The sequence below is a fragment of the Carex rostrata genome, chromosome 5 (genome assembly GCF_964058835.1).
Source record: "Carex rostrata chromosome 5, lpCarRost1.2, whole genome shotgun sequence".
NCBI lineage: Eukaryota > Viridiplantae > Streptophyta > Magnoliopsida > Poales > Cyperaceae > Carex > Carex rostrata.
Window position 1 is genome coordinate 6860999 of NC_135922.1, and position 12580 is coordinate 6873578.

The 12580-nt window shown below is 33.5% G+C and overlaps 1 protein-coding gene across 1 annotated transcript; it reads left to right on the forward strand.

Moving 5' to 3' along the window:
• The first annotated feature begins 1519 nt into the window (after window positions 1-1519).
• Window positions 1520-10486, forward strand: LOC144553771 (disease resistance protein RPP13-like). The gene is made up of 5 exons (XM_078301970.1): window positions 1520-2279; window positions 3878-4726; window positions 4971-5426; window positions 5999-6113; window positions 10307-10486. The coding sequence occupies exons 1-5, from the start codon at window positions 1660-1662 to the stop codon at window positions 10484-10486; spliced, it is 2220 nt and encodes a 739-aa protein (XP_078158096.1). The 5' UTR covers window positions 1520-1659.
• The last annotated feature ends 2094 nt before the right edge of the window (window positions 10487-12580 follow it).

Sequence of the window (12580 nt, forward strand, 5' to 3'; positions counted from 1 at the left end):
AAATCGCTCCATTTGAATCAGCCTCTGTGCCGATTCAGAGAAGAAGAAGGCAGCCCGGAAGGGGGAGAAGGCACCGAAGATGCGCCATTTGAGCTTGATTTTTCGAACCGTGGTGAGAAGGGGGAGAAGAACACCGAAGACGCAGAGGAGGAGAAGGGTGTCTGATATTTGGCATTTTTTAAAATCGGCCCTTGATGTTTTTATTATTTAGAACTTAATATGTATATATTTTTTTTAGTGAAAGGCCCTCATTCTTTTTTTTTAGTGAAAGGCCCTTAGCAGTAGCATGACTTCTGGCAATAAAAGTGTGTTATATTTGTAATGTTTGTAATACATTAAATAATTAGTGGATTATATGAGTGTAATATTATCTTAATTAACATAGTTTTTTTATAAATTATTTTTATCAATTTTTTCCTACTTTTTGGCTACAAAACAAGGCTTCTGCCAAAAAAATCCTATTTACCGATCCGATTCATTCGATTCTAACTAGGCGGTCAAAAATCTGATTCCGATTTTGATTCCAATTCCGATTCCGATTCCGATTCCGATTTTTTGAACTATAGAGATTCGCACATGAAAAACATTGAATGGTTGAGATCGGAATAAACAAGGCATCTTCTTCTATATGGAAGGTTGCAATTTCCAAATAATCCAATATCTAGCTATACCGGCCTGATGATTTGAGAGTTTTGATCCAATGCTCCAAAAAGTACCTGTAAATAATTTTTTCATCTTAAAATGAAGACATGGTAGTTATTTTATAAACTCTCTTGTCCTGCCTCAAAATAATATAAGAACATACTAGAGTTCAAATGCTTTTATTTTTTGTGCCTTCATCTTGTCTTTCTTTTTATAATTGTAATAAATTAAAATTTAAACTTAAATGTTAAATGAAAACTAGGCATCATATATATATATATAGGTAATTTTTCTATCCGGAAGTATAAAATTGACTATCTGTGAGGGTATACCGATAGAAATGTGATTTTTTCTATTAGCGACAGTAGTATCCGCGAGGGTAAACCGATATTATTGGTCACGGATACTCTCCCACAATTTTAAGAGCTAGCAAAACTATAGAGATGTGGACAAACTTTCTAAGTTTATTTTTCAACTTATTGTATCATATAAAACCAAAATGGAAAAGTGAAACTTTTTTTATGTGCATGTAAAAAATTATTATATGGATCAGATTCAACGGTTTTATTTTGATATATTATTTTATGAATTTTTGTTATTAGAAAATTAAAAAATAGAGGCATCATAAAGACAAAACAAATGAAGGAATTTGAACGCTCCACCCCCACTAAGTAGGCAAGGTTTGAATTAGTTTCGTTCCTACAGATGCGGTGAGAAATACATTTTAAAATGGTGTACAACTGTCTGCACGTTCTTGTCTAAAATTCTTGCAGTATCAATCAACGTTTCTTAAAATCCACCGAGCATTTTACAAGTGTGTAGTGCAAAACTCACATTTGTCTTTCAAAAAAAAGTGTGTAGTGCAAAACAAATCAAATACTTCACTGCTATATTCACAAGCTCATCCAGATACCACCCAAAGATAAATCCTCTCCCAAATCTCACACGCCTTTCAAAAACCTCTGACTTCGTTTGTAAATCACTAGTTTCAGCTGACACATACAATAGAGAAGTGAGATGGCTGAGGGCATTGTAATTTCTGTGCTGGGCAAGCTGGCTAATGTCGTAGTTAAGGAGATTTTACTCCTACATGGCGTCGATCAGCAAGTGCAGAGAGTGAGGCGTCAACTTGGCTGGATTCAGGCTTTTCTTAAGGATGCTGACAAGAAGAAGATAACAGACGACACTCAGAAGCATTGGGTGGAAGAAGTGAGAGATCTCGCCTACTCAATAGAAGATGTCATAGACACCTTTCTCCTGGAGTTTCCTGATGAAAAACCACGGAAGTCCGGTATGAAGGAACCCATAAAAAGAATAATAAAAAAAACCAAAAATCTCTCCGCTATACACAAACTTGTAGATGACATAAACCAGATCGAAACAAGGATGAAAGAGATTGAGGCAAATAGAGTTAGCTATGGAATAAACAATCTGGGTGAAGGTGGTGGACCAATCAGACTACCTGTGAGGCCAATCTTGCTACCTGACATTGATCCAGATATTGTTGGTTTTGAGGCAGACATGAACTACCTTGTCAAGAAGTTGGGCGACGAGAACATTAAAAGACTTATTATGGTCTCAATTTGGGGGGTTGGTGGACTCGGAAAGACAACTCTTACACAAAAAATTTACAACTGGTATGTGCTGATTGATTTTCTGAATTGTGACTCTTTACATCAATATTGATTCAATCAGATTTCACTCTTATTTTGCAACAATAGAATTAATTTTTCACCATTTCTCTTGATATCAGTCAAGAGTACGTTTATATTAAGGTCAATTATATATGACTGTACATCACCGAAGCACACAGCTCTCTATTTGAACTATCATTTGTTTGCAACCTTAAAATTCATAGTGTTTATATTTCAAACTCACGGAGTATGAATAAATTACAGCGTTTAGTTACGATAATTAAAGCTCAGCTGGCAATAATTTTTCTCGAATCTTTAATGTAAGGTGAATGTAATAAACCGCGCTAATAAATTATAGTTGCAAATTTTATGAGAAATATTTCATCACAAGTATTAATTGTGTGACAAACTTCATAGGTAAATTAATAAATGTCTTAAAAACTAACTAAATATTAAGTATGAACTGACTATATACTATTTTGTCATTTATAATATTTTGCAGTTCAAAATCCAATATGAAATTAATAATAATTTCTTATTCATAATGTTTGCTACTTTGATATTGTCCATAAAAACATTTTTAAATTTTAATTTCTTATGAAATTATTATATAAATAAAATAATGTATTCAACATAAAAATAAAAATGAAAATTTAAATATCTCAAATATTATAGTACCTCCATTAAAAAGATACTATCTTTCTACAACTAAGATCAACGGTAATTATGGACGCTAGTTTCATCTACACAAATAGATATCCTCGGCATCAATTTGCATTTTAAATGGAAATCCAAATTTTCAGTTCACCCACATTGACTTCCTCACATATATTTTCAATTTACCCGAGTTTCATGCTTATGCGATTTTTTCATCAAAACTCGGTTGAATCGGGGTTGACTCGGCCGAGTTATCCGATTTATGATACGAGTCAGGCGAGTCTTAACCGATTCTCTCCCAGAAGAGCCAATTTTGCCTTTTTCCTTTGCGTCAAATTGAGTTTATCGGAAGGTTTTCAATTTGGGGAAGAAAGAAGCGAAAGGAGCTCTGGAGGAGAAACGAAAATGGATTCATTGAAATAGATTTGGTCTACTGGTCTGTTAAGTATAAATATAGAATAAACCTATGGTCCATAGTGAACCGGGCTTCAATAAGTTACCAAGGAGAGATGGGGCCAATTAGAAGCTACCTCCCCCTTTTTCGATTTCTCTCCATTTCATTTATCATTGGACCAGTCCATTTCAACAGTTTTTTGCAATTTGTGCAATGCTTCTGAATTAATTTTTCATTTTTTTACCTTTTTTTTGTTTCCTTTTTGTCCTTTATTTTTCTTGTATATACTTAGTTATTTTTTCTAATAAAAAGGATTGTATTTTCTAATTTTTTCTATTTTTTTAGTACAAAACATGCTTCTACTTAAAAAATCCGACTTACCGATCCGATTCACCTGATTTTAACCGATTCATCTGATTCCGATTTCACGGTCAAGTGACGGAATCCGATTCCAATTCCGATTCCCATTTCACGGTCAAGTGACTGAATCTTTAATGTTCATATTTTGGTTATACTGATGTCCAATATATTTTTTTTTTCCCTAAAACAGTATTGATGTCAAGCAAATATTTGAAGTTCGCATATGGGTAACTATTTCTCAGAATTTCGAAATAATTGGTGTTATCAATAATATAGTGCGACAACTCAATGTGACGATTCAACAGCGAAATAAAGAACGCAAAGCAAAGACCAACGGTTCGACAGAAGAGGATGAGAAACTGATCAATTATGTAACAACCAAGGGCGTGGAAGAAGTGGTTCTTACTGAGATTCACACATTTCTCAGTAAGAATAAGTATCTCCTAGTTCTAGATGATGTTTGGACAAGCAATCTATGGACTCAAATTGGAGGGGCATTCCCTAATAAAAATAATGGGAGTAGAGTACTTATAACTACTAGGTCATATAAAGTTGGGGAGGAAACAACTCTTGTGTGTGAACAGTACAAACCTGCAGCCTTAACTAAGGAGTTAAGCCGAGAGCTATTGTTAAAAACAACATTTCCTGACCTCGATACAAAAAAAGATTCTTTCGATGATCTTTCCGATATTCTAGGTCAATTTATCCATAAATGTGAAGGATTGCCTCTTGCATTGGTGGTTCTAGGTGGTTTATTATCAAACAAGGAACCCACCAATGATGCTTGGAGTACACTGTTCAATACAATGAGGTGGCATGATCAAGGGAAAAATTGTGGTGAGATCTTGGCCACTAGCTATGAGGACCTACCGTTTGCTTTGAAGTCATGTTTTATGTACTTCGCTGCATTCCCTGAAGACTATGAAATTGAAGCCAAAACATTAGTTAATATGTGGATTGCAGAGGGCTTCGTAACACAAGAAGATGGAAGAACATTGGCAGAAACTGCGCATAGTTTCTTGGAGGAACTCGTAAAAAGGTATCACTTATTTTTATTTAATGCTTTGTACATATTGTTAGAGTAACGATAATCGCAGCATAGATTAAGCTGAATATTGTGAAGCTAACTATAACCTCTTTAATTAATGTAATTGAAATGCATGAACGTTTATAGTACTTTAAATTCAAGAGCGTTTATATTGTATTAGTAAACTTTCTTTTAAATGCTTAGCTTGGAAAATTTGAGCTACAAATGGTAACTATTTTTTCTCATTGTATGCTAGGAGCTTGGTTCAAATGAATTATAGATCGAATGATGGCTCCATTGAAGTAATACACTTACACGATGTCTTACTGGAACTTGCTATCAACAAAGCCAAGGAACAGAAATTCCTCATGGTGTATTCACATCCAAGTGAACAAAAGATTGTGAGTAAATCACGTCGTGTGGCAATTCACAATCAAGATTGTGATGTACAATTGAGTGAAAACCTCCGCACTCTATTATGCTTCCATAATGGACACATGCCGGATTGTTCTAAACTAAGACTCCTCAAAGTGGTAAGCACAGGCGATTACAATACCATAGTAGACCGACAGATGTTTCAGGGATTACAAAATTTAAAATATCTGAGACATAACTGGATGACAAGGGGCAATGAATTGCTTAAAAGAAGCGGCTCTTCCTGCAGCCTTGCCAAAACAGACTTAGACTCAGACCAGGATTCGAACTCGGTACGGTTTAGTTGTTCTTCAACCTTCTGTTTTAATGGCAATTAGCACAGAAGTCCCAAGAAGAGGTTCCACTAATTCATCATTTACTATGGTGATTAATTACATTTTTAATTATGTTGTTGTTTTCTTTGGTACTTTATTGCATTGCTAGTTACTAAGATTGTCCATTTATGTTCTCTTAGTTGTTTTAATTTTGTTATAGTTTTCAAAAGCTGGATAGAATTTCTATGTTCGTTATGTGTTGCTGGTTCCCAAGTGATGTGTTGTACAGTAAGAAGAGATGATGTGTCATCTTCTTCTTCAATTTCTTGACAATATATGAAATATTTCTTATGAACATTTTTCTCTTGTGATATTTCTCTTCCTTATCTAAAATCTCCTCTACAAAATTGCTCAATATTTCACGGAACTTAACAAGACCTGTACACGCAAAGTTAAATTTGGGATGTTTGTCATCAAGTGGTATTGGAGCAAATTTGTCAACCACATTCGAGCCTACGTGAAGCTGAGGGCATTGCAATTTTTATGCTGGGAAAGCTGGCTGATGTCATAGTTAATGAGGTTTACTTGTACATAGTGTCGATCAGCAAGTTGAGATAGTGATTCGTGAACTCAGAAGGATTCAGGCTTTTCTTAAGGATGTTGACAAGATGCAGATAACAGATGAAAGTCGGAAGCATTGGGTGGAAGAGGTAAGAAATCTCGCCTACTCAACAGAAGATGTCATAGAAACTTTTCTTCTTGAGTTCCCTCAAAAACCACAAAAGTCCAGCATGCATGATGAACACCGTAAAAAAAAAAAATCTACCAGCTGTACACAAACTTGTAGATGAGATAAACCTGATTCAAACAAAAATGAAAGAGATCCAAGCTAGCGAGCATAGTCACATATGGAATAAAGAATCTGGGTGAGGGTCGTGGACCAATAAGACTACCTTTGAACTTGCTCAGTGGGTACATGACCTTAATCTACTTTTTGTTAGCAAGTGTTTCCATCCTCTGTAATAATTGTTTTGCGACCTTGAAATACATAGTGTTTTTATTTCAAATTCACGTTTCTTTCTCAATATTTCACAATTAGCACTAATTTAGTTTGAATAAATTACAATCTTTACTTACGATAATTAAAGCTCAGCTGGCAATATCTTTTTTCTCGAGTCTTTAATGTAGGATGAAGTTAATAAACTGCGCTGATAAATTATAGTTGCAAATTTTGATGAGATATATATTTAATCAAAAGAAGAGCTATAATTGAGTGATATACTTCATAGGTACATCAATAAATATGTCTTAAACACTAACTTAATTATTTCCTAATTCTATAATGTGAGAACCCCATGTATTGGAGGCCCTGAATTTTTGACCCAAAACTATACAATTAGCCAATGCATTCTGAGGTGAAATTTACGAAGCCTCTTGAATATTTTGTTCGAAGAAGATCGGACGGTCTGGAGCCAAACTCAAATTTTCTATTACCACAGGTTCTATGAATTCATGCGCATAGACCCAGCAGAGCACAGTTAGAATGAATGGACCAATCTCATGTGTCAAATTAAATTGGGCCTGGCAAGTATTTCTGGATCATATAAGTGTACCCAAAATGAAGTTTTATCTTCTAGGTTTCTTGGGCCTTTGTCAAGGCCTAGTCAAAGCACAAACCCCATGATTAACAAATAAAACATGCTCCAAAAATAATTAAGGGTCTTAATTGTAACAGTAATAATTGATGGTTATGATGACGAATGTGTTCAACAAATGAAACATTTTTCGATTGAACTTTGAGTAAACTGTCCAATAAAATCTCAGATTCGGAGATGCAGAAAACTTGTTTCTCAATTTTTCTTTTTCTTTACAGCAAACATTGATTTTTTTTTATTTTTTTTATGGGGTTGATTATCAAATGCCTGGAGGCCCACAAAATCATGTCTTTTATCAGACCTCGGAGATGAATTGCATGACCAAGATGCTCTGCATGATTAACCAATAAATTAGTAAAGAACGCTTAAATATGCATGATTGTCGATCAGTCAACTTCTGATTGGAAGATTCATCTCAGCTCTTAGAAACTTTTTCAATTTGCGGGTTAATTATCAATTAAAGGTCACCATCTTGGCTTACGTACAATTGGGCACACCAAAAGAAATAGTTACTTCAAATAAAAGAGGGATGTAGCGATTAGAACTAACTTTTGAGAAAATTGGGATAACGATAGAAAGACTTCTAGCTCCAAGGGGCTTCTAGAAGCTGTGCATTCAAATTTACACATAATAGTTATTTTAGCATAAGTTGTTTTGTACTAAAAGCATAGGAAAAAATTAATAACAAAATAAATTGTCAATAATATATATTTAGACAAACGACTATACTTAAATAATCCACTAATATAATATAACAACAACATTAAAAAACATAATAATGTTAATTTTAAATTTAAAAAATACAGAAAACACAAAAAAAATTACGAAATAGTTATTTATAAATATCTAGACATATTATCTTGCACTCACAACTCTAATGACAGTACAGTTATTAAAACGATCCCTTCCAACGTTAAATGCTTATTTTAGCTACTCAATTATCGAGTTGATCCGGGTTCACTGTGAGCCGAAAACTGATAGTACAACTAGACAAACAAAATGTACAAATCTTGTGCACCAACTCCACTCAAATGTTCTAATTAAAAACTCTACAACACAGCGACTCTTCCTCCCTGACCGTGAGTTTCTGGTCAAAAAGTCCGATTTTCTGATCCGAATCGACCAATACCAGCAGATACGCCGATCCCGATCCCGATCCCGATCCCGATACCGGTATTTCCTACTATGCTTGCAACTCTATGTCTTTCTCTGTGATTATGTCTAGCGTCAGTTATATATCCTTTGTTCCTGCTATTATTTTTAGTATTGATCAACCCTACATCTAAGAAAGTGCTTATAATTTATCAATACTAAAAATAATAATAGAGAAAGAGGGACAAATATTACATGACTACTTATGCTAGATATACTCGTAGAGAAAGGCACAGAGTAGTGATGCAAGTCAAAAGGACCGGACATTGACCTGGTAAAACTTCGGATCAATGGTATATTGGTCGAACCAGGGGGTGATCAACTGGTTCAAAATTCTTTTTTTTTTAATTTTTATACATCTAATCCGAAAGCCAAGCAGGTTTTTATATGTATATGCGTCTAAGTCCTTTTGACAAGGAATAATGTCACATTTACAAAATATACCTTCTAAGTGTAGAAAATTTTCATACAATTCAGTAAAATACTAAGTAGGAAAGCTTCAAGTTGTATAACTCTCATCTTTAAATTGTAAGAAAATTTGGAAAAATAATACAGAAATGAAGATCTCATTAACAAATTGAATAGGATTGTTTGTCAACTTGAATTCTGAACAAAATAGCGCAGTAGCTACAATTTGAGTGCGTATCCTCTGAGATATATATCTCAATTTTTCCGTGACCGATGTGTCCGGTGCCTATTCGGGGATAGCGCGCACTCAAAGGTCAATATTATTTGTGCTTTGAGATTTATGCAGAACGTATTTGAACGGTTGAGATTTTTAATAAAAACACCCAAAAGTTGAGATATCTCAAAGGATGCGAATTCCTATTCCAGTTGGTGATCACATTAACAACTGAGAAGGTTATCTTGTTGGTAACCGCTGTCCTCAACACTCGTTGATTTCGAGGGGTGGCTGGAAATTGACGAAGGTGGTGATTTTCCTTCCCCTTTTTACTTCTTATTTGTTAAGCAGGAAAGTTTAATTGAATTTGAATTTTGGATGTAATTTTGATAAGGCTGACAAGCAACAACAACAAGAACTGATACATCATAGTCGTAGCCATAAAAATATCACTAGCTATCTTTTTCGTTATGAGAGATGACGAACCAAAGATTAAGAAAAAGTTTTAGGACACTCAAAGCTACGGTTGAGATTTCAATTCATCTTCATGACTTTGTAGTATCTATAAAAGTTTTCAAAAAAAAAGAAAAAAAAAGAAAAAAAAAGAAAAAAGAAGAGGGATGACGAACCAAATATATCACTATATTTTAGATGTAATTTATGAGTGAGGCTATGGTACTATGCATATCACGGGTTGTTACCGTGCTACGGCTCTCTATTAGAGTTTTCAAATCCTAACGGTCGATCCGAACCGTTCATCTTGTTCTCCATATTAATATGTGTATGGAGACCAAATTTTACATTTTTTGAAAATTTTTTACTATTTTTTTAGATATTTAGAAAATCACTTGATCTGAAAATTATGGACCATCCAAAAACAGTGATTTTTAATAAATCTAAAAAAATAGTAAAAAAATTTCAAAAAATGTAAAATTTGGTCTCCAAACACATATTAATATGGAGAACAAGATGAACGGTTCGGATGGACTGTTAGGATTTGAAAACTCAAATATAGAGCCGTAGCACGGTAACAAATCGTAATATGCATAGTACCATAGACTCACTCGTAATTTATTCCATATTTAATATTTATCACTATATCTTTTGTTCATGAGAGACGACGAACCAATTAACTATCACTATATCTTTTACATAGCTGTATCTTGTGCAAAATCAATAAATAGCAATAAATCGGAATGGTAGCCATAAAAATATCCAGAAAATTTAATTTTTTCCTATATATATCAACCTAACCTAATTGTATGGTTAAAGCTTTTGGTTTTAAGGTGGTCGACTTGCTTTTCTATGACGGCTTTCAATATAATTTTTGTTTTGTTGTTATTGTCTTGTAAAATTTCAGCTGGATATATCTTGCATGTAAGCCGAAATTTTATTTTATTATTCAAGATATTATTTATTTTTATCATCATTTTTGTTAATCTGATTTGCTATTTCTTTTGTTTCAATTTTCTAGCATGCTGGTTTTATGACATATGAAGGAGAATATTACGGCAGTCAAGCCAAAATTAGTGCATGGGGCGTCCCCAATATGAACCCGAATTCTCGCTATGAGGTCTCAATAACTCTTCTGAATTTGGATGGTGACCATGTTAGATTGATAAAAGCTGGATTTCATGTATGTGATAATTTATGAATTAATATTTTATTTATTTTTTTGCATAAAAGTAATATAAAACTTCTTTTGACAGTGAGTTTTATATCAGCAAAATATTATCACTATAGAATATTAAAACTCAGTGTAAAAATTAGAATTGTCACAAAATATATATTAGTGTCATTTCCTCTATATGTTTGACCCAGTCAAACCGTAATTCATACTACCAATCTTATACATCTAAAGTAGGGGTGTCAATGACACCCGTTTACCCATTTACCCTACCCGTATCGTATTCGATAAGACGGGTATGGGTAAGGTTTTTTTTTCGTTAGTTTATTGGGTACGGGTATGGGTAAAGATTTTTTTTCGTTAGATAAACGGGTATGGGTACGGATAAAGGTTATTTCGTACCCATTGGATAACGGGTAATTATATGAAATATATTATATATAAATATACCAATATTATATCCAATTTATTTATTTTTTTCTTTTCATATTGTTGTATGCTTGTATCAACGCTGGAGAAATATATATCAACGAATTCATTTCCTTGTTTTCTTCCTTATTCATCGTTATTGTCTTTTTCTCAATTCTACAAATGAAAATATTCTATGTTTCAAAGAAAATATATTTTCACCTTATTTTCTGGCAATAATGTATTGTTTGGTCAAAATGAGTAATTCATTAATGTCAGCTCAGGTGTTAGCGTCTGAATTTTGCATCACATGTCAGCTTTCTTAACGTTATACTATGAATATATATATTTAATAATTGAACGAGATGGAATAAAATATTAGAAGAAATAATGTAACAAGTGACAAAATTGACCCTATGTTGTCTGAACCATTATATTAGTATTTTCGTTATTCGCCCACTACCGTTTCGTTACCCGTTAATCATAACGGGTATGGGTAGAGTAGGATAAGACAAATTCTTAACGGGTATGGGGAGGGTATGGGTAAGGTCAATTCTTAGTGGGTATGGGTATGAAAATGGTTCCACCCTCCCCGTATCGTACCCATTGACACCCCTAATCTAAAGGGTCAAATTTTGATTAAAATAATAGAATATACAATAGAGATAGTTTTAGAGAGAATTATTTTTTAGAAAAAAGAACGGAAAACAAGATAATATATATATATGGAGAGACGAGTCCGAATTGTCTATTACAAATTTTATTTTCATTGTAGTTAAGTTTCTAGCTTCAAATTCAATTTCTGTATTTGTTCTTCATCACAATCTTGTGTGCATAAAATAATTAATGCTTTAACATAACATGTTCTAACATTTTGTTGCGGCAGGTCTTTTCCAAGTTATATCATAACAACGATTTGCGGTTCTTTACATCGGCCAATGTGAGTTTATTTTCAGTTTCCTTTTTTTTAGAATGGCTTGTAATGAGTTCTGTTACTTCTTCATATAGGTAGGAAGTAATTTAAATCAGAATTTCTGTTTTGTTATTTTTGAGAATGATGCTTCTAGGAACTATGCATGCTACAACATGAATAATTGCCATCCAGCTTTTATTGTTGCTAATTCATCAGTGCTTTATCCGGGTCAAGCTGTAGCTCCACTTTCTCAGTATAATGGAGAAGATCGCTCTGTCACACTTAGTATAAAAAAGGTAACACTTATTTCTTTGAAACCTAGCTTCATGCATGCTTATAATTGGTATTTATATTTACACTGGCACATGTGATTGCCTATGATCTTAGTTGTTTTATTTCAACTATTTATGTCTTTTATTAATATATGTATAGGATCCAGTTACAGAATTTTGGACTTTATACCGAGAAGATTTCGGTACAAGCTCAAAAATAGGATGGTGGGAAAAAGGATTTCTTGGAAATTTGGATAACAAAGCAGCTAATGTTCAATGGATGGCTTTTGTGGCATATGAAAATAATGACACAGGTCCTTCTATGGGAAGCGGTCATTATCCAAATGAAGGTAAAAATAAAGCAGCGTATATAATGGATCTCAAACTTTTCGACAAGGTAGGAAAGGTTGATAGTCCCACACTTTTTAATTTAGTAGGAGCGGAAGATAAACCAGATTGCTATAGAGCACTGCCTGATGTATTTGTTGGGGGTATTGAGGTAAATGATCATAAATTTTATTATGGAGG

What these genes read in the sequence shown, in the direction of transcription:
- LOC144553771 (XM_078301970.1), top strand. Translation starts at nt 1,660, where the DNA reads ATGGCTGAGGGCATTGTAATTTCTGTGCTGGGCAAGCTGGCTAATGTC. An exon ending in ACACAAAAAATTTACAACTG is followed by an intron (nt 2,280 to 3,877) that starts GTATGTGCTGAT and finishes TCCCTAAAACAG; the next exon opens with TATTGATGTCAAGCAAATAT. An exon ending in TTGGAGGAACTCGTAAAAAG is followed by an intron (nt 4,727 to 4,970) that starts GTATCACTTATT and finishes ATTGTATGCTAG; the next exon opens with GAGCTTGGTTCAAATGAATT.